This window comes from Nannobrachium achirus (assembly GCF_963921795.1).
Source record: "Nannobrachium achirus genome assembly, chromosome: 12".
NCBI lineage: Eukaryota > Metazoa > Chordata > Actinopteri > Myctophiformes > Myctophidae > Nannobrachium > Nannobrachium achirus.
In genome coordinates this window covers 33262816-33285402 of record NC_137832.1, presented here as the reverse complement: position 1 = coordinate 33285402, position 22587 = coordinate 33262816, and the positions used below count along the sequence as shown (strand labels likewise).

At 42.2% G+C, this 22587-nt stretch overlaps 1 protein-coding gene across 4 annotated transcripts in view; it reads left to right on the top strand.

The window, feature by feature from the left end:
• The window catches only part of LOC308295222 (ubiquitin-associated protein 2-like), a 34637-nt gene extending 12823 nt beyond the window's left edge, over window positions 1–21814 (top strand). For 2 of the 4 annotated variants that reach the window (XM_080738226.1, XM_080738224.1), the window contains exons 9-29: window positions 2039–2091; window positions 2526–2587; window positions 3365–3590; window positions 4159–4417; window positions 5277–5432; window positions 5584–5720; window positions 5948–6156; window positions 6258–6477; window positions 7321–7360; window positions 7965–8094; window positions 10994–11051; window positions 11350–11578; window positions 12258–12349; window positions 12791–12865; window positions 14393–14471; window positions 14588–14788; window positions 16256–16426; window positions 17195–17299; window positions 17820–17893; window positions 20236–20424; window positions 21014–21814. In XM_080738226.1, the coding sequence (XP_080594352.1) occupies window positions 2039–2091; window positions 2526–2587; window positions 3365–3590; window positions 4159–4417; window positions 5277–5432; window positions 5584–5720; window positions 5948–6156; window positions 6258–6477; window positions 7321–7360; window positions 7965–8094; window positions 10994–11051; window positions 11350–11578; window positions 12258–12349; window positions 12791–12865; window positions 14393–14471; window positions 14588–14788; window positions 16256–16426; window positions 17195–17299; window positions 17820–17893; window positions 20236–20424; window positions 21014–21106 (2858 nt within the window). In that variant the 3' untranslated portion in view covers window positions 21107–21814. The remainder of the gene's footprint in view (window positions 1–2038; window positions 2092–2525; window positions 2588–3364; window positions 3591–4158; window positions 4418–5276; window positions 5433–5583; window positions 5721–5947; window positions 6157–6257; window positions 6478–7320; window positions 7361–7964; window positions 8095–10993; window positions 11052–11349; window positions 11579–12257; window positions 12350–12790; window positions 12866–14392; window positions 14472–14587; window positions 14789–16255; window positions 16427–17194; window positions 17300–17819; window positions 17894–20235; window positions 20425–21013) is intronic. The other 2 variants (XM_080738225.1, XM_080738227.1) reach the window with 2 other exon arrangements.
• The last annotated feature ends 773 nt before the right edge of the window (window positions 21815–22587 follow it).

Genomic DNA, 22587 nt, shown 5'->3' with positions numbered 1-22587 from the left:
GGTCATTTGATCAATGTCATGGCCTACAGTATGTGTCACATTTTCTATTCAGATTGGCCACGATTCCAAAGATGCTTACGATTTTTGCGGGAGTGGCACATTTTGCTACCAAATGGGAACTTCATCCCTATGCCACTTTACAAATTCCAAGTTCCACAGCATTCCGACGTGATTTGTAGCATTTCTTTTTTATTTTATTTTATTTTGAGTAGCCAATTATGGTTTACCCTCTTTTTCTCCCCAATCCAGTCCTTATGCCAATTGATTCCTCCCCTATGTTGTCACTGCTGTTGTATCCTACCGAATCACCTGACAGTGAGGACCCCCCACCGAGTGGACGTAGGGCCTTCGCCCTTCGTCCTACTCCTCCCTCTCAAAACCAGCTGCCGCCCAGCCTGGCTGTAGGAATACATGTACAATTATCAACCTCTCCGCCCAGCTTCCCTTCCCTCGAACAACAATTGTGTTTGCATAGATGCCCCACGATTGATTCAAATCCACAACCTCTGTGGCAGTGACACTGTGCCATCAGAGCACCTGTAGCACTTTGTGCAAATCAGAATGGGACAAGAAATATTTGACATATAGTTCTTGATCAAATGACAATAGGAATAATATGTACCAATTGGTGTGAGATTTGGACAAAGTCTATATTGTAATACCAACAAGATATTTTGCAAAGATCAGTCTCATGGTGGTGCTATAAATGACAGATGGAAAAGATTTCTAGTGGAGTTTCTTTCTAGGCCTCCTGGGCGTATGTGTGCCAAGTTTGATGCTGAAGTGGTGCCTGAGATTAGCTGTTCACACAACAGCCTGATGGTGGCGCTATAAGAGGCAAATGTGAAGAATTAGGGGAGGAGGTTCTTCCTAGGCCTCCCGGGAGTGTATGTGTGTAGTTTCACACTAATTGGTCCAATTTGCCTGAGATTAGCTGTCCACAGACAGAGGAGTGAAAACATAATCCCTCACCTTTGGCCATCCCGGCCTGGCAGGGATAATACAAAATATTTATTGAATTGTTAGTTAATATATGAATTGTAGTTAATAATGACAATCAAATTGTGTTTAATATGATTTTTGGGGATTTCTAAATACTTTAGAATGGTTTAATATGAGCCGGGTCAAAGTGACCCGAAGGCCCTGGGTGTGACTAAAACACGAGGATCCTACGAGGGTTAATCAAGTTGCAATAGTAGGAAAGCAACCCTGTTGCACGATGGAGTATATTTTAAGCTTGAAGGTAGAATGTTCAAGGAAATGTGCAATTGACATTTGGAAGATTCATAATGATCTTGCATACAAAAAGATAGAAGCCTCTGTGTTGTCCATGTGTGTCATTTGCCTGGCTCTTCACTAACCTATGAGTCACCATTTGACTCCCAGTTTTGTGGTGAAGCAGGAAATCACGGGATTGCAAAAAATCAAGCATCACTCAATGGATTTGGAAAATGCCTTTTTTTCAGCTTCCTTGTTTTGCTCATGGAACGGATTATCGCGACGGCACAATTTTATTTCTCCGATTCTCCGAGACTACTACGTGTTTTAAAGTGATCGGTGTGTGGATCGTTTTTTAAGAGTTATTGAAAAGCTCTGAATCGCTGGCAAGTGCAGAGTAGGCGATGTTTTAACTTGGTTAATGTGTTAATGATTGACGACGGTGGGCGCTCTACCAAGTGAGCCACTGGGGTGCCCCAACATAGACCATTTTTCATGGGACTAATCAAGTGTCAGTATTGCATCTCTCCACTTTTTGTACCAAAGTACCTACTCCAGTGGGGTAGCTAAGATGTATAGTGGTTCTGCCTGGTACGGGTCAGTTGGTAATGGAGAAGGTGAAAAAAGGTTCCATTCCACCATGTCATCCTAATTCCTAACCTTGATGATATGCAGATGCACCAGAAATGGAGCATTGTCTGCAGCTTGGATTCAAGGTCCTTATTGGCAACCTTTAGACCAGTAACATTTAATGCTCAAGACTTATCGGATCTCTTGCTTTGGGGTCATTGTTTGAATGGCTGTTTTCTGTCTTTCTTAGGAACTTGGAGAGGAAATCTGGAAGACTGGGCTTCAGAAGACTGGAATGAGGATGTAAGATGATCCTTAATTCTGGGCAGTGTGTGTTTGAGAGACAGGTTACATTTACAATTGAATGGGGAGATAGGCCTAATACTTTTTCAAGCGGAGATAATGATGTTTCAAGCACATGTCAAAAACCTTTTTGGAATGATCCAATCTACGAATCCTTGTATTTGAAATGGTTCTAGAGCTTGATTTGGCCTTCAGAGAGATGGCTTTTACTTACTGGTACCTCATCTTTTTTTCTTTTTTTAAGGCAGTATTTGACAGATACTGACATGATTACTTGCCAACATGTCTGCTGATAATAGTTGAATATCCGAGAAGTAGGACTAGCTGTGTTTTGTAGCATTTCATCACTCTGAGTTGTATTTGATTGAAGTTCGTAGTATTAGTGTCTTTACATATGAAGCCATGCCATTCTCATTTCTCTTTTTCTCCTTCAGTTGTCTGAGACCAAAGTATTCACTGCCTCTGCTCCAGTAAACAACATCACACCTGGACACAAGTAAGAGATGCTTACAACAGTGCACACAACCTAACAAAACTTCTGGCGGAGGTCATAGTCGGGGGGCCTTAAGGGTTTTTTCATGCTAATCAGTCTAAAAGCGTCAGCTATTGCACAGATGTAGCCCACGGCATGCTCTAATGATTTAGCTAGGGTGCCTGAGTCGGCGACCTTTGGGGTCGCCACAGCGGCCAAATTAAGTTGGGCTCCCATTGACTTTCTATACACTATACTACAGGAGGGGGAAAAAATCTGCTTTAAGTAGCATGTCATGATTCTGAATCCATCGCAAGCATTTGTTTTGCTCAAATAAAACATTCCTTGGGCTAAAAATGGCCACAACAAAACTGTGAAAAGTGATGACTCATCACTATTATCACTAAACCATCATTTTGTGGGTCTGTTTTTTTGGCCAAGTTTTTTTGTGCAAAACAAATGCTTGCAATGGATTCAGAATCATGACAAACCCCTAGTTAGACTCCTCACATGCTACTTAAAGCAGATTTTGTTTTCCTCCTGTAGTATAGTGTATAGAAAGTCAATGGGAGCCCAACTTGATTTGGCCGCTGTGGCGACCCCGAAGGTCGCCGACTCGGGCGCCCTAGCTAAATCTTCAGAGCATGCCCTGGGCTACATCTGTGCAAAATTTGGCGCTTTTAGACGGATTAGCACGAAATTACCATTTTATCTCCCTAAGGCCCCCAACTATCAGGCTGCATTTAGACACTATACCAATCTGTTCTGTCTGTCCCCCACAATCCTTCTCTCTTCTTGCAGTATGGACCTGTCTAGCCTGCTGCCCAAGGCAGCTGTCGAGGGGTCTGTTGACACAGACTTGGTGGGCATCGTAGATGGCCCCTCTGCTGATGGTTTGGGCCAAAGCCTGGTGTTCACCAACTCCCACCACAACGGACGCACTGCTACACACAGCTACGCACACGCCGCCGCCAACAGCTATGCCCACGCCGCCTCCGCTAGTACCACCTACGCACATGCTGCACTGGTGAGGGCAGAAACACGCATGTATTTACAATATGCATATGGGCATTATGGAGTTCCACAGAAGACTATCATTAATGGGATTCGGCAGGGCCCTCCCAGTATGATTAGACCTGCCAACCTGTATGCATTTTGTGTGACAGGTACACACTGGTAGAGACTGCTTATTGTTGCGATCTTTGGAAATGCATTATAGTTTACTGATATTTATACTGTACTTGTACTTTAAGTCCACTGAAATAATTAATTTAACTTAAACATTTGGCACATTGTTTTATTCAACATTTGTGAAAAAATCTATTATTTATCGATTATTTTCATAATCGATATAATGGAAAGTCCCTGCCTTTCAAATGCAGCTGTTTTTTTTGTTACTGATGTTGGAGAAGAATTATCACGATTCTTCTCATTACTTTTTGAGCGGTGCACACTGGCTCCAATGCTTGACTGAGTATGTAACTATGTATGTGCTATGATCTGCAATACCGCTGGGTGAGCAAGTGGCGCATTTGAGACACACAAACACATTTTCTCATTGCTTTCTCCTTTTGTTATTTTTCTTTCCACCCCAGTCTTCGGTCCTGGGGTCTGGTTTCGGCCCTCTAAGCGCACCTAAACCCGTCCCATCCTCCGACATCAGGATACCAGAGCAGCTCAATGGGCCACGACTTGGCCAGAGAGCCAATCAGACATTGGTCACTGCTGGCAACAACAGTGCTACAAAGGACATCAGGCCTCCCTCGGTTCACAGCCCCCTTCCCATCTCCTCTTCCCCCTCTACAGACATAAAGGCTCAAAGGGTGGAGAACGGTCCTGTTACGGCACCTCACTGTAAGTTTTGTTTAATTTCCTGTCAAGCCTAAAGTACTAGCATCAAACCCATGAGCCCCCGGTCACCAAAGTGTTTTCCCCTTTCAAAATCCTATAGATGTCTTTTAATTCACATCGTATAAGAACTGAGTTCCGAAAATGTTAAGAATGAATTGTACAGCAATTCTATATTTGATACAGTCGGTTTGGAGAACTTTGAATTAGGGGTGCCAATTATCGATTAATTCATTAATTGATAGTTGATAACCTTATCGATCGATTAACGATTCATTGATAAGCGGCGTATTTTAGGACCAAATGGAAAAATTCTTGTCCGAAACCGAAAATTAGTGCACAAGCATAATTGCCTTTATGTATATAAAATTAATGAGCGTCAATGAGCTTTAGCTTGACACAGACACCTCCTTTGCAGTGCTCAATTGGAGTCTCTCATTTCTCTCCAAAAGCCCTTGAATATGATGGAATACGATTAAAGATTACTGTGATTTTGTTAAGGTCACATTTGATATCACACACACACACACACACACAATACCTTAGTAACTTTCACTGGACAAAAAAAAAAGAAAAACAATTAATTGCGATTAATTTATTTTAATCGATTAACGGCAATTCGATTTTATATTAATTGTTAACATCCCTACTTTGAATTAATTTGTTGCTACTACCCGGAAGCAGTGTTAAAGACTAATTAGGAAATCACGTGATTCACTGTCCCACTGAAGCACGTCATGCTCTGTCAAAGAGCATTGCTGAGATTACTTAGATTGTTTGGCATTTGTTATCAGTGTATTGTCAATAATGTTAGACTATGATTTATTAATTGCATCACTTTAATGTTGCATTCCTCCTCCTACAGTGGAACTGAAGCTCCAGCCAGAGCCATCAGCAGTGCTCAGCCAGCTAGCTCAGAGGCAACAACAGTCCAACATGATTCTTCCCAGTGTTGACCCCCTTGTCCTGCCTCAGTCGCACGCACCTCAGTCACATGCACCTCAGGTCCCCACTCCCCCAGGTAAGGATAATGAATAAAAAAATGGAAATTAAGTAGCACTGTTTTCTGTGAGCAGCATTAGACAATTTTACTTTGGAACCAAGCTTTTGTTCCAAAGTAGTGATCGTTATGAACACAGTGTGGTATAGTGAACTGAATCTACCTCCCTCAGGTCATGAGTTCTCCCTTCCTCCAGCCAGAGATGTGGCCTCCCCAGGAGTCAAGCTATCAGGCATGGAGCCCCCTATCTCAGAACCCCCAATGCGGCAGATGAAGACACAACGGCGTAGAGTACCACCCATGTCAAAAGTAAGGCCTAAAGTAGCGTGTTTGGTGGTTATACCAAAATTGTTTATAAAATCGTCTGAAATCCAATACCCACAACAAATTGGCAAGCATTCAACATTCATTAAATTTCTGCAAAGCAGTGAAATACGTGTAAACATTTAATGTAAAATGGGGGTATAGTGATGGAACTGCATCAAATATTGCCTTGTGTTTCCATCACTCATTCTGGTAACATTCTCTTCTCCCAGATCCCTTCCTCAGCAGTGGAGATGCCTGGCTCAGCAGATGTGTCCGGTTTGAATGTCCAGTTTGGAGCTCTTGACTTTGGCTCTGAAGCAAGCACTGGATCTGTGGGTATGGGCCAGGCAGAGCCAGCCAGGGAACCTGCTCCTGTACCTGCTCCAGTGGCCACACCGCAGTCTCAGAGCAACTTGTACTCCAAGCCTGGACCTGTCAGGTGGGACAATTGATTGTGTATTGTATTTTAAATCTGCAACATTTCTTGGCTGTAATTTCAGTATATAAAACTTTTTGTCCATTTCTGTCTACTCTATCCAGTGAACCCATGAGCAGCTTGCCCACCCTGCCCCCAGCGGTATCAGATCCTAGCTTCCCCTCCCCATCCCTGGGTCTGCCCAGTGCAGCACCTCCACCTTCTTCCTCCACAGTCCCCTCGTTGTCCAGCCGGGTGGAGAGCAGTGGTCCAAGGACCCTCCCGCCCCACCTGGGTTTCTCCCAGAACAAAGATGTTCCCTCAGCTGCTGCTGGACCACTCACGGTGAGAATCTCCTGTCAGCATATAAGATAAACAAGAGGGAGTCTAATAACTGTGTTCCATAGCAGGTATTAAGGTACTGAACTCAAAGGTTTATCTTCATCTTAGGTGTGCTGGGTATTGAAGCCACAAAAAACACTATGCAGTGTTCCCTTTGCGAGCAAATCATTAAAGGAGAACTTAAACAATTTTAAGCCATATTTCTTATAATTGGTTCTCACTAAGGCTCAGTATATACAATTTCCGTCTACTCACTCTGTGACTGCGTCTCAAGTCCTGATTCTGCTCTGCCCTTGCGCCTATGTCTGCTTTAATGCACTACTTCATGCACAAACATCAGTTTAAACGTTTGAGCAATGCAAGACTCTGGAGGCTGGGGTGGTGGAGGAGGCCTCACACTGCTGCTGCTGGCAAAGCGTATTTAAACATACCGCCTTGTTGAGGGAATGAGGTGTGTAGAAAAGTGTGTCTGAAAGTAATCAGCAGACTGATTTGAGGCATATTTTACTGCCCTGCATGAACGTACACGATGCTTGATTTTTTGAATACGTTTGAAACGTTTTATTTTTTTCAAATGACCAAATCTGCCTACAAATAGTAGGCAGGTTTCTGAACTGTTCTCAGCCCTCCTCTGAGACAATTGAGTAGACAGAAAATGGTACCCTCTTAGAATGATCAATGAGAACCAGTATATAAGATCTTTTCACTTCATTGTTGTTTTCTTGGTCTAGATACACGTAGGGTGTTACTATTTCACCTCCAAATTACTTTTTCAAGGGTATAATTAAAGCAAACCCTAATTTGAATTTAGTGATGAGTCAATGAGAATGTTTTCTTCTTCTACAGAATGGTTACAGTGGTATGAAGACGCAGACCACACAGGAAGGTAAGTACTCTACACCATCAGACCTCAGATTCCTTTCTGGAGTGGCCATTTAAAGCTAATATAATGAATATCGATTTGCTAAATGCATCCGGTGGGAACTAAAAAGGTTCATGTGCAGGGAAAATTGTGATGAGGTTGGGTGGGGCCTTTTGCACATATCTTTCATCCTTTGTTTTAATATTCCAGATGATCAGTTCACTGTGTTAGGTCAACATTGTTTTAATGAAAGTACATAAATGGCAGAGGATAATTAACCCATTTAGGCATATTTTATGCTTTAACTAGTGAATAATAGCAGATATACAAGCTCACAGCGTGGCACGAGTGCCGTGCTGCAAGCTTGTAGATCTGCTATTTTTGAAAAGTCGTGAAAATCTTTGAATATGTATTTTTTTAACGAACATTTGTAACTCAAATTTTGCTTCTGGGGGTCCCTGGAACGAAATATTTGAGATCCATGGCCAAATACATATAGTTTTGGGGGTCCTTCACTCGCTCTTTGAGCTTGTATATCTGCTATTTTTTAATAAAGCATAAAATAATGTGTAACTGGTCTAAATGTGTTAATTACACAAACCTCTGGCTTTTGCTTTCTCTATATCAGCCCCATCATCGGCATCTCGGACAGTGAAGGCGGAGTCTCCTGTCATGACGAGTGAAAGTGGTCCTGCACACCATATACCCTCTCCTGCAGCCACACCTTCCCACTCAACGCCTCTCTCCTCTCTCAGCAGGTAAGCTGCTCCACAGACATCATCATTATTTTATTGACCTTTTCATATGATTTCATACTCCCATTTGGAGTTCCACACATCTTAAAGGAAAATTCCAGAATAAAACATATCTCCCCCTAATCAGCCTTTTTTCACGTTTGAACTTACCTTGTATGATGGATTTCTGTCATGGTCTTCCATTTTGCGACATCTCCAGGAGCCTTCCAGATCTCCCCCCACAGCCAAAACGGGGGTATATTGTGGTCCTCCAAAAGCGCTAATTTTCACCGCTGCAAAGTTACTTTTTTCTTCATAAATCATCTATTTATAGTTCCAAGAGAGCCAGTAATCCACTGTTTTGTCGCTGCTTCTCCCCTCGGTGGGACACGACGGATGTTTACATCCCCAATAGCACTAAGAGAAGAAGAATGAAGTCTCGCGTCTCGCGATATTACCGGGACCGTTTAACTTATTTCCATGCATATATTATTTATTATTATATTACAGCCAGTATATATACACAACAAGGCATCGTGGTATACATTTAAAAAAATATAGGCCTATATAAAGTAGTAGAATATAATCTAGTTAGTATGTTGATCGGTAGAATCTAGTAAAAAGAATGAGAAGAAAAGTGAACACACACATTTCTGTGGGACTAAGGTAATTTTTACCCAAAGTTTATTTGGTGAGGCATTGCACATTATTTCAGAATGTCTTGAGGAAAATACGATTATTTTGTGTTTATATTGTAGCCTACATTGTTTACAAATAATAAATACACGTCAAAGTTATTTTGTAAGTAATTCCATGAATAAATAATAAATAAAATCGAAGAAATGTCTTGAGGAAAATAAAAATAACTAAGGTAATAGAATTACCTTACGATCACAGGAAGTCTGTTATGGTCATGAGGTACATTTTTACCTAAAGTTTATTTGGTGAGGCATTGCAGAATGTCTTGAGGAAAATACGATTATTTTGTGTTTATATTGTAGCCTACATTGTTTACAAATAATAATACATGTCAAAGTTATTTTGTAAATATATCCATGAATAAATAATAAATAAAATCGAAGAAATGTATTGAGGAAAATAAAAATAACTAAAGGTAATAGAATTACCTTATGACTACAGGAAGTCCGTTAAAATGCTTTGTTGTGAATCCTTCTCAGTCATATTACTAGATTCTAGCGACCACAGACTAACTAGATCATATTCTTCTGCTTTCTTATTTTTTATATATATACCACGATGCCTTGTTGTGTACATACTGGCTGTAATAACTCCAGGAGAAAGCTTTCATTTGCGCTAAAGAAAAAGCTAAAGGGGGCGCGGTAATATCGCGAGACTTCATTCTTCTTCTCTTAGTGCTATTGGGGATGTAAACATCCGTCGTGTCCCACCGAGGGGAGAAGCAGCGACAAAACAGTGGATTACTGGCTCTCTTGGAACTATAAATAGATGATTTATGAAGAAAAAAGTAACTTTGCAGCGGTGAAAATTAGCGCTTTTGGAGGACCACAATATACCCCCGTTTTGGCTGTGGGGGGAGATCTGGAAGGCTCCTGGAGATGTCGCAAAATGGAAGACCATGACAGAAATCCATCATACAAGGTAAGTTCAAACGTGAAAAAAGGCTGATTAAGGGGAGATATGTTTTATTCTGGAATTTTCCTTTAACCACTTAAACCCTATATACTTTGTTGTATGGCAGATGGTGAAAATATACCATCTACAAGATCACAAGTTGTAGATCTGCTATTTTTGTCAAATGTTTGCATTATTGCCTACTAGATATGTGTGGGTCAGATATTTTTCATAACCCGTGCAGCCCGCACAGAACCTAACCTGCCAACCCCGCAGAACAATATACAAATCAACGAATCCGCCCGCCCCGCGACCCATCACCACAATGGCTCATATTTATATACTGCTCTTTTAGTACCCCAAGTCGCTTAACTTAAAGGTCTATTGTAGCACAATATTGTCATGGGCTAAATAAACAAGCATATTGTTCAAAATGGTGGTCTTACCTAGCCTAGTTCCAGACCCTGAATCGCTAGCCACACCCCTTTAAAATTTTGTTTTGGCGATTCAGGGGTCTAGAATTGCTCTCATTGAAGAGGCTTTCCTCGTTCGAAAATCCGTACGGCGAATCAGCGTTGTGAATCAGCGTGGGTGGGGATTTCCCAGAACTCATGTGCAATTCGCCGCCACCAGAGGGGACCGCACACATCGCGTTGCGGTAAAATGCGATCGTATCGATCTCGCTATGAAACATCAGTAGCAGTTATGTTGTGTTTGATTACTAATTTGTTGTGCTCCTATTCCTGCTGTTTCTTTGGTTAGCAAGTAGCACTAGCAAGCAACAGGCTAGCCACTAGCCAGCCACACATAACAACACTGCGTCATCTGCTTTGCTACTGTTGTGTTGGTCAGACGGTGAACCAATCGCAGAAGACTGCCTCTTTGGCAACGCCCATCCCAGAAATCGCCCTGGGTGGTAGCAACTTCAGACTGAATAATGGAGTGAAACAAAATGTCAATTCAGGTTGAGTGTCAGGCTAGGTCTTACCTATTATTTGACAGCAAAAAGACATGTTCATTCTCTCTAAATCAGGGGCATCGTTGGGGCATGAATGGCGTTTCAAGTTTTGTCAATCATATTTATACAGCGCCTCACACTTCAAACGGACAGAAAAAGACAGACAATATTAAATCCTGTTGGTTATTGATTAATCACCAGATTCGAGAGATGGGGCAGCTCAAGGCAAGTGCATGGTTCATCGCTCCAAGAAGCGAAGGAGGGGTTCATGTGTTTAAAGCATGTGTTGAATGATATTTAGGTTGAAGCTATATGTATTGACTTGACATTGCTAATCATAGCCTAAATAATAATGGCACACCTTTTTTCTAGTCATGTGGCCAGCACACACTCATCTGGATCCGCTCTCATTACAAGCACCCCTCTCATGGTAAGCAAACACGCAGGTTTTTTTCTTGTAATACTTGGTTGCTAATGTTAATCTGTGAGGAATGTTCTAAATTAATCATGTCAATTAAGCTCTATTAACACATTAATTACCGGTAATAGCTACTCAATTGAATGTCTCTTTGTAGAGGGCTTACATTTTAGAGAGAGAAATAACTCTTTTTCTTTATTTTCTTTTTGGAAAGCTTAATGTGAATTATTTTGTTTTTTGTCCTTCCTGCTTTTGCACTTGTCTTCCCAACAATCACCTTTCTTTCTTCTCTACCTTGTTTCTGTTACAGATGGCTGGTGAGGAAAGTAGTAGCAGCAGCAGTCTCCATGCATTCACGTCCTCGTCAGGCCAGACGATCAACCCTAGTCTTTCAGCCCCTCTGGCTGTCAGTAACTCCACCAGCAATGGCCTGCACCCTGCCGGAGCACCTGGTCTAACCGCCAACGGCATGAATGCCGCCAACACTACACTCTCTGCAGCCGGTAGCCGCACTGCGCCCCTTCTCAACACCACCTCTGGTAGGTGTGCGCTAGCAGTGTGCTGTTTGCTTCAAATAACTTATTGAAATTGGCAACCAGTAGGTTTTCCACCTGACTCCATAGGATTGCAATTTCTAAATGGAGAGTTTTATTGATAGTACTAACAGAGAATGCGCTTAGACCCCTGGGAGATGGATTGCTTTGGTGGAGCACGACACCTACCATCAGCTCTCAGTACTTACCGCCCGACTTTCCGCACCAAAGCTGTGCTGGTACTGGTGTTGCCCAGGATCAAACCCAGAACCTTGTCCAAAGCAGAGTGCTCTAATTGAGCTGTCTGGGCACCTCCAACGTGCTAACTTCAGTTACTTTTTTTTTTGTATATGTATATTTTGGGGCCTTTTCTGCCTTTTTATTGATAGTGTATAGTGGAGATGCATAGGAAACGTGGAGAGGGATGGGGAGAGACATGCAGCTAAAACTCGCAATGCCCTATCAGGCTATATTGGAGCCCAAGTGCAGGCACTATCATACAGATTGGTAGGATAATTACATTTTATTCATTAAATCCCGGATTGTAGGTTAAAGAATGTCAATGTCATACAGCAGTAAAAAGAATTAAAATAGGATTGTCTTAAATTGTTTGCCAATGAAGTTTACCCATAGTAGAGAAGAGTTTAATGAGATGTTTTTTTATCTAACCCTGTCTGTTCTGAAGGTAAAGCTCCCCCTAACTTGGCACAAGGTGTGCCCCCTTTGCTGGCCAACCAGTACATTATGGGCCCTGGTGGCCTGCTCCCTGCCTACCCAGTAAGTATTTCTCACTAAACATTTTTCCTGTTGAATGCTGATATTTTGGGCTCAATGCAATCAAAATAAAACTGGTAAATAGCTGATTACCATCATGTCAATATTGACCTACCGAATAGGTGAAACGGGTGTTAAATCTTGTATTTGTCCATGACCTATCTCAGAACCCTCACCTGTTTTTTGCGAGGTTATAGACAACCACGTCTTCTCCTAATACAAATACAATGCATAGGTGTTCTTAAGTGTATTTATTACAGACACATGGTGTCTGAGGGCTTCAATATAGGCCACCCATGTCTGCCTGAAACGTTCTGCAGGCTACAGTGAAAGTTCAACTCATGCTCTGCACAAGGTGAAATGTGGGCTGTCTGGTTGCTGAATTCTCCAGGAGATGTTTGACAATTTTAATGCTGTCATTTGTGACTTTTTACCCCCACAAAGAAAATCTATTGTTTACATTCACAGCAGATCTATGGATATGAGGACCTGCAGATGCTGCAGTCCCGTCTCCCTATGGTGAGTAATGCTGGCTTTATTTTTCACTTTATTTTATTTTATTTTTTTTAAGATTTGTTTTGGGGCTTTTTGCCTTTTATTGGATAGGACAGTAGACTGACAGGAAAGGGGGGAGAGACAGGGAGTGACATGCGGCAAAGGTCGACCGGATCGGGAATTGAACCGGCGACGCCGACAGGCATTGATGCCGAAATGGCAATGCCTATATGGTATGCGCCTGGTCCACTAGGCCACCAGGCGCCCCTTTATTTTTCACTTTTAGTCAAACACAACCCCTCCCACCAGATCTCTTGTGATCGAGAATTTCAAATCCCCTCCCCCTTGAAATCTCTTGTCAATGGGACAATGTCAGACTCAAGCTCAGCGCAGAGTCTGAAATCAGGCTAGCGTTCGGCTGCTTATGTATGTATGTACTGGGGTGTAACGATATAGTAACTGAATCGAAAAATCGATTTTAATTTGCAACGACAGAGTGCAGTTCTAGTTTCTTCTGCACTTTTATTTATGAAACTGAGAATTAGAATTTGGTTTTATGGTGCTGGTATCGTGCAGAAACTAGGGAGGCATTGTTTCCCCACCTAGGATGATGTTGTAGCAGCGGTGGTGAAAATGTATTTTGTGCGCTCTATTCACTAGATGGATGCAGCAGTCTATTAATAAGTGAAGTCACAGGACTGTTTTTGTTTTCTTGTCTGCAAATGATAGGCTTAATCCTGATCAGAGATATGATCTACCCATTGATTGTTTTTAATAAAGCGAATCACAATAGCAATAGATTTCCCCTACTTCCCTTCGGACAATGCATGTGGAGTCTCTCTCACCCTCTTTCTCTCTCGGTCTCATTCGTTCTCATGCTGCGCCCTGTGCGCAGCTCGTCGCGGTGTCACAACATAATATAAAGCCTATCTATCCACCTCTTTCCGCGGGAGTTTACTGGAGATTATTTGGACCACACTTCCGGTTTAACAGCAGACATACAAGCTCGCGTCGCAGATGCAGCCTGTTGTGAGCTTGTAAATCACACTCGGCTGCGGTGCCGGAAGCTCGGTACAACGTCTGTGCAATGCACTATGGGGTGTTGGAAAGCCGTGGAATGGATATAATATGTCCCATCAGTCACAATATAAACACTTTACTTCTATCTGTGAGCAACTCCTCACAAATAAACAGCCCCCCTCTCGTGCATGCCCTTTCACCATCTTATTCTGTTTGGTAATGTCTTTGGATCTCAATGGAAATAAGCTGCAGGGCCCAGACAAAACAAAAGGAAAGAACAGGCATTGGTACATGACTGGTTAGTCAGGACACAAGTCTTGTTGGTGTTGTGTTGCTGCCCTCAGGTGGTCAAGTAAGGTACTGGGTGTGACTCATGCACTCATGGATATGTGCTGGACATTTTCATACTAACTGCGACCTGACAGTCGCAACAAATGCTTGACTGCAGGACTTGCAGATTGCAGGGCGCTTAATATTGGCCAATGACCTGTTTTTATTCATTGTTTAATTGTCTGTTTTCTCTGTCCATAGGACTACTATGGTCTCACATTCCCTGGTACTACGGCTACCATGCCTGGTAGAGATGGCCTTGCCAACAATCCCTACTCTGGTAAATACAACTCTGGTCTTTTGTGAATTTGACTTCTTGTGAATTCTAACATTGTAGAAAGACATCTATTTCCTATTATAGTAATACATTTTACTTGAACAACTTGCCTTCTCTAGGCGAGGCGACCAAGTTTGGCAGGGGGGACTCTTCCTCTCCAGCCCCCCCTACCAGCCTATCTACAGGCGGGGTGCAGTCACAACCCCAGCAGGCACCCCAGGCTGGGTCCCAGGGGCAGGGCCAGGGACAAAACCAGGGTCAGCAGACACAGAACCAGGCCTTCCTCAATCCCCCTCTGCCCCCGGGTTATGGATACACTGGTAAGGAAAAGCAAGCTTGAATATCATGAAGGTCATTCATTTTACAGGAATCCTGGAAAAGTACCTCTAATGCAGATTGCTGAGTTTCCTCAGTAATGCCTGATACAATTAGACATTTTGTCAAATTGAAGGACTGCAGTTTATAAATCTTGCGTTTGCTATATAAATCTTGCGTTTGCTATCTTAAAGGGTGTTTTAAATAGACAACTTGGAGTCTTGTGGGGTGATGAATTATAGGATTCTCACTTGACTTTTCACCTTGATGCCAGCATATAAGCCAAGAAAGTACTGTGAGGTCCCTCGTTTTGATAGCACCACAAACTTTAACCTACAAAGGCGCACTCGCGGAGCTCAGATGGGGTTTTGTATTGAAATTCTTAATGGGAAACTAATCCAAATTGCTGGGTACTCAGTAGGGCCGCTTCCTGAAAATCATTGATTCAATTAGTCAGTCAGCAGATCATCTCGTCTGACTGAAACAAACTTTTTCTCAATGGCTTAGCTGTATCAGGAACAGATTGGGAAGATGGTGCATGTTTTTGTGATAAATAGGAAGAAGGAATGAGGGAGCGATCTCAGCAGAGTATTCTAGACATTGCGTGCTTATGGGCAGATGCATCTAATGCTGTGTGAATGGCAAACAAATGTGATATGCCCTGGGCGATCGAACAGCCATTTGTCAACCCCTGCAATGCATCCTGGGACTTGAAAGAACCCAATGGAAGGTTCTGTCTATTAGTTGTATTGAAAGATTTTAGGGATGGGTTGAAATTTTGGGCGGTATCCGATAATATGCAGGGTCATCTTATATTACATTTTAGAACTGCAGCCAGCGGTATTTGTCACCAACAGACCAAATGCAGCACTCCAATTGGCTAGGACTGATCACGTGCCACACGGAGTTCCAAACCGGAAGTGCGTCCGGCGGTCAAATATGTCCGACCGGAAACGTGCGCTGCGGCACAATAGTTCCGCCCCAATTTTTTTTTTTTTTACTTTATTTTTTTTTTTTTTTTTAACTTTATTTTTTTTTTAAACTTTTTTTTTTTTTATATATATAATTTAAAAAAAAAAAAAAATTTAACTAGATGTGAACCTCTAGTATTATTACATTATTATATATTGTATTGATAAGCTCATTGCCGTTTTATTTTTTATTTTATTTTTTTGGTTTTTTGATGCACCTCCCCACTAACCCTATAATCAGAATTATGTTTGACATAGTTTTGATACCGGCATTTTTAATGAAATATCATCTGATATCAATATGCTACTGAAAATATTGTACATCCGTATATTTTCTGTAGATTATGGTAGGCATTGACAATTGACTGAAATACTAATCAACAATGTGTTTTTAACAATGATGAGATGTTAACACATCTTTATACCCTCGCGTTTTATCAAGTTATTTGAAGTATTTTTTATTGTACTTGCATTTATTTTAATAAATCATCAAACCTTCAGGTCTGCCATACTACGCTGGCATGCCTGGTGTGCCCTCAGCTTTCCAGTATGGTCCGACTGTCTTCGTGCCTCCCACTTCAGCCAAGCAGCCTACCATGGGCATGGCCAACCCTTCCAACCAGTACCACCAACAGCATCAGCCCAGCTACGGACAGCATGCCTATGGCGCAGGTACTTGGAAGGACAGGATAGGAGAAAGGAACTGTCTCTATGATAGCTGGGGTCTTCAGTTAGTTTAATAGAGGGATTTCCTTTTAAACTAACTAATGGCTATGTGGTTGTCAGAAGTGCTAATTAACTCTCCTGACGTGAACCATTAATTCTATGCACATTTTGCATTACTTGAGTTGACTCCAGTGTGTGCACGTTAATGTTAGAGTAATAACCATTGAGTTCTTTCTATCTTGCGATAGATAGTATAACAACACAAAAGATCTCTGAAATATCAAACGCCAAATAAATTATTTGGCTTGATGTGAACAAAGGCTACTGCTTGGTATAAATCTTTGATTTGTTTATACACACTAATGCTTAAACATAATTTCACACTAGTGCAATATTTTAGCGTTATGGAAATAACGTATTTCCTGTCTGTGTAATGTGAGACAAAAATCTACTTCCCACCTTGTAGACAGGTATGGCAAGTGCTGCATGTGTGTGTGTATTATGGTCCGAGGGTGTTTTTGCTTGTGCTGCATGCATAGCTCAAACCCCCCTGCTGGAGTTGGTCACGGCTCACTATGAACACAGGCTGCAACTTGAGTCAGGTTACTTTACTGCTTCTCTCTCCCCTGCTCCTTCTGCTCTCTCCTCTCCTTATCGTTTTCCTACTGTCTTCATCTCGCTCCCCCCACCCCCAATTTCCCTTTCTTTTTCTCCTGCTCCCTTTCCACTCCTTCCTCGTCCACCTGTTCTCCTTCTCCGCTCATCCTCTCTCAGCCTTTGATGACCTGTCTCAAGCCCACGGTGGGGAGTACAATAAGGGAGGGTACGGAGGCTCTGCCCAGTCACAGGCCAAGTCAGCCGGCAGCGGCCCAGGGAAAGGTACACACACAAACACTTGCACCCACTCCAAGTTAGTTGGCTGTGTGGCCCGGGGTAAGATGCACAACACACTTGTATAAAGTTAGTTGGGCAGTGACCCAGGGAAACACAGAAGCATGCCCAAATGGGCATGGGCAATAAAGGGGTGAACTTATTCTGCGGCAAGGTGTGTATACTACATGCATGCGCGTGAATGCACTTGCAAATGCACTTTGACACACGCACAGAGTTGACAGCAAACAGGAAAAAAGAGTGTAATTTGCGCAGTGTTGGTTGGAAGCTTCTTCTCTATTGGCTGCCTCTCCCCCTACTAACGAGAACAAGTGTTCAGCCACTGTTGAAATTGCTGGTGTTGACCTGGTGCATTTTTGCCCCCACCCCTCTGGTTTTTCCTTTCTCTTCTTTCCCTCCCATCTTATTTCCTCTTCACTCATCTCAATCCATTTGCTTTCCTGTTCTCTTCTCTCTCATTCCCTCACCTCATCCTCTTGGATTTCTTTTCCTTACCCCTGTCTCTCAGCCCCAGGAATGTCAGGGTCAGGCAACAGTGGAGGCGTACCTGACATGGGAGGCTCCATCTATAGCAAGACCCAGGTATGTCTTGTACTTTGACATAAAGCAATGGTTTATCTGATCATTTCATGCCCTAAGTAATGCTGTTGACAGTTAATTTATTCTTTCCATGCGAATGCATGACATGGTCTTGAATTAGCTTAATGTCAGTTGTCTTAGCTGATATGACCCAGATTTTCTTTGCTGTTTGTACAAGGCACACCACAGAACCCAAAAGAGGGGGAAAAAAACATTTTATTTTGGGACCTTTACATTTCATGACTTAAAGCTATACTGTGTAAGTTCAACTAGTGGTCAGTAGCAGTATTGCTTTTTTTTTCTCGCCGCGGACCACCGGAGCGGCGCCGCAAACCACCGCGACCGATAGTAATCCGTGGAGGGGTAGAACGCATGGTAGAACGTAATTTTCTGGCCAGGATTTGTGGATTAAGAGGTTAAAATCCTTCACCATGGTAAACACTGTAGCCAAGCGGAGGCGCTTCCTGGAGACCAGAGCAGATAAGCTGTGATTGGCCGGTTGTGTACCATGTGTGCATGATCGGCGATGTGATTGGGCAACGTATACACAACGTATACAGATGATGCAGATTACGTCATTTTGGCGCGAAATCCGGTCCACGGCCAGGATCATAGAAAACATATAAAGAGAAGGCTTCAGAAGCTGAAAATAACGGAGTGGGTGTTCTAAAACTTTAGCGATTTAACAGTTAGGACAATTTTAAGATTTGTTTTATAAAAAAAGTTACATGGTACAACTTTAAAGGTGTGATGTCACGCCCTGAAGATTTACATTATAGTACAGTTAGGTCACCTGTCTTTTGTAGAAACTTTGAAAACAGGGCGGAGCCAGGACCATAATCACAGATTGATTGACTTGTTCTGGCAGTGCAACAGACCACAAAAAACAGGAATTGGCCTCAACATAAAATGTGTTTTATTACTAAATCTTGTGTAAATAAAAAAAATGATATTACCTCTCAGATATCTTAGTTTTAGCAACATTGTCCATGTGAAGTAGTTAGTTAACGCCTATTTGTTGAAATTATGAAAATCACTATCACCCCCTGGAGGTGTGCTGACCGACGGCTCAAAGCTTGGATTCAACCCGGGGAGGAGAGGCTAAATGCGGCCGCATAAAAGAGCAGATAATATACAAGCTCAAGATGTGGACCATAGCCCCCCAGTTCTCCAGGACCCTGGCCGTTTCTCTCATTTCTGTCCGTAAGCGAGAACCATTTGTAGGCTACCCGGTGTTTCCCCTCTCCTCCCGGGGTTGACACATCGAAAATTGACGATTTACAAGCTCACAACGCGTCGCGAGCTTGTAGATCTGCTATTTTCTTTCACCACACTTGGTGACAATGCGTCCGCGGGGGCTGAACAGTCAACCGCAGATTGCTCCTGTGCTTGTAGGGGAAGAGACAGCAGGACATGGCCGCTAAAAGTGTCCCAGGGCTCCCCTCCCCCCATATTAACCAATCAAATTAATGTATTGCAGTTATTGTACAGAAGGTACTACTTTCAGTACAGTAACTGCAATAAATTAATTTGATTGGGTAACCAAACTGGGTATGCAGGACTGACACTAAGGTCTGAGAGGCACTTGCCCGAAAAGTACATTTTCCATTATAAAATTATTGGTACGATTTTAATTACCGCTCAATGTAACACTTATTTCTTTACTTTCTGGGGCTGCGTGATACAAAATTTCACCTCAATACCTGCAAATCCAGATACCTACAGTACATAGTTATGATTAAATATGTCTATGGTTTCAGACTTGTTACATTCCACAGACCAGAAGACAAGAGCGCACTGGCCACGTTCAGGTGTTTAGGCAGATATCTGATGATTAAACGGTTGCGTCTCCTCTCAAATGAGCACTTGCCCGGTTGGGCAACCTGAAAGCAAACTTTACCTGCTCGAAAGTTTTATTTACCTGCCGGGGGCTGGTGGGCAAGCCTTAGTGTCAATGCCTGGTATACTTGATGTCATCAAAAGTATTAGCTAATTAGATAGCATGATTTAGCTTGTTTGGGTGTGTCCTTCCATCGTTAAGAGAATGCAAGTACAAATTCAATTTTCGTGCATCACTTTACCGAATGTGGGATTCAGAAAATTTGTTTCTAAGGAGAGGAATCACCAGCAGCATTCGTAATTACGAAGGAGGCTGTGTGCCTGTACGTTTTCTGTATGCTGCCCATGCTTATTGAAATAAAAACGTATTTGCGTAAGGGCTGGTGATCCCTCTGCTTTGAACTCCCCTTAAAGTGTCTACATCCTTTGTACGTATATATTTGATATAGTTGACTTCTAGTTAACATTTAAACTGTTGTCTTGTTTTTCTGCTGTTCAACCCCCAGTCGTTCGACAAGCAAGGCTTTCACACAGGGACACCCCCGCCCTTTAGCCTGCCATCAGCCCTGGGAGGAACGGGCCCCCTGAACCCTGGTGGTGCCCCTGGCTATGCTCCAGCCCCCTTCCTCCACATCCTGCCTCACCAGCAGCCACACTCCCAGCTGCTGCACCACCATCTTGCACAGGACGGACAGGTATGGTGCCAAAAGCTCTCAAGCTTGGGCATTAAACCACAAAAATGGTTGAGCTAAACAAACAAATACCCTGAATCTTTGGTATTTTGGAAACTAGTTGTTAATGAGTAATAATCAATAAATTGTGCACATCTCTCCATTTTACTTGTAGATACTTAAAGGAGTAGTTCACCCCCAAAATGACATTTTTTTCTATTGATTAGTCATGCCATGGAGAGTAGAGTTCAATAATATTTTTTGTTTTTTTTCACATTCCTAAGACAAAAATTTGATTCGAGTAAATTTACCCCCATTGATTCTGGATGGTGACCCGTTTCGAAACGGGTCACCATCCGGAATGAATGGGGGTAAATTTATTGTTATCACATTTTTGTCTTAGGAATGTGACAAAAACCCCAAAAAATTATTGAACTCTAGTCTCCATGGCGTGACTAATCAATATAAAAAAAGTCATTTTGGGGGTGAACTACTCCTTTAAGTCAGATCTAGTAAGGATACATTTTGATTATGCTTGTGATTGTTTCACTAGAGACCTAGCCTCTCCCCACGCACCTATATAACTCCCTGGGGTTTGTCTCCTAATCCATAGGGTGGTCCTGGTCAGCGCAGCCAGTCCAACAGTATGCAGCAGAAGACACAAGGCAACAAGCCCAACTATAGCTCCCCCTACTGGGCCAATTGAGGAATGCACACACCACCCACCCTTAAAAAGCTGTCTGAGTGCTGCGTGTGTGAAGCTAAAACAAAAAAGAGAACACATACTACCCTACTGATGAGCAGCCCCAGCTTCCACCTCCCCCACCTCCTTGACTCCACAAGTCCTCATACTTTTTTTTGGGTTCTCTCTCCCCCCTTTTCAAAATTGGTTGTACATGTAAGATATTTATGTATGTATTTATATATATACTGTATATGTAATAGTAGAACATAAATGTGGTTGCTGCATTTTATTTTTGAAGGACATTTTTTGTTTACTTTTTTCAAAACTGCAGGAAAAGATGTTACATTACAAATGGAAAGAACTACAATGATGAGAAATGATCAGAAACTCCCCTGGAAGAAACCAGAAAAGAAAGGGGGAGAGAGCTATAGCACTGACTGCATATGAGGACATTTCAGATGGGAGGGGGGTTTACAATATTAACCTGTGACTGACCAGGCTCGTCCCGCAGACATCGTTTAATTTTGAAACTGTAGCTGTAGTTCTCTTACCTTGTTTCCCTCACTCTCTCCTGCCCCTTTTCTGTTTTCTGGATGAGCGGAGGGCCTCTTTCTCAACCTTGTCCCTGTGTCACCCCTTTCAAAGACAGACGTTGACATTCAAATTTTATATTTTAATTTAATTTTAACCCTCATTTCCCTGGAAATAAAAGTTCTAAGCAGTTGGAAATGTGACTGATCTAAGCCTCTTGTATTTGTGGTGTTATGTCAGGTTTTCTACAAGTTATGCAGAATATAAGATCTCAAAATATTTAACAAAAGGTGTACAATTTATAGATAAATAAAATTAATTAATGGGACTTTATTACAGCAAGTTTGGCTACCGGTATATATTTTCTTACATTATTTGACGGAACTTGCCTTTAAACAGAAGCCGCCACACTGACCACCTGCTACTTAACATGTATTTATATAAAAATTGCTTGTTCAACAAGTCTCATGTGAAAAGCACCACAGACAAGGATTCCCATCATGTGATGTGTAGAAACACTACAGATGAGGATTCCCAGTTGAGTTCATTTATTTTGTCTAACAATGGACAAACAGTGTGATTATGGCTTGTTCTTGAACATGCATTTTCACCATTGAAGATGTCTGTAACGGACAATGAACTAGAAAACAGGTCTCCGCCAAGATGGGTCGCCTATCATGGCCCACAAACTTTGGAAAGCATGCAGAATATTGGATTAGACAAATGTGACACATCTTGATCACAATACACCACAGATAATGTGTATCGATTTATGTGAGATTTGGACAAAATGTGTTGGAGAGTAGTAGCAATACTGTTTTGAAGAAAATATAAAATGGTGAAAATTCTGGCCCAAATGACCAGGGCCCTAATGGGAGTAGTGCTATGGTCCAAGGAATCCAGGGGGGAAATATTTTCATTGTACAACCTATGGTTCAAGATAGTCCGGCTGCCAACTGGCATAGGTATGA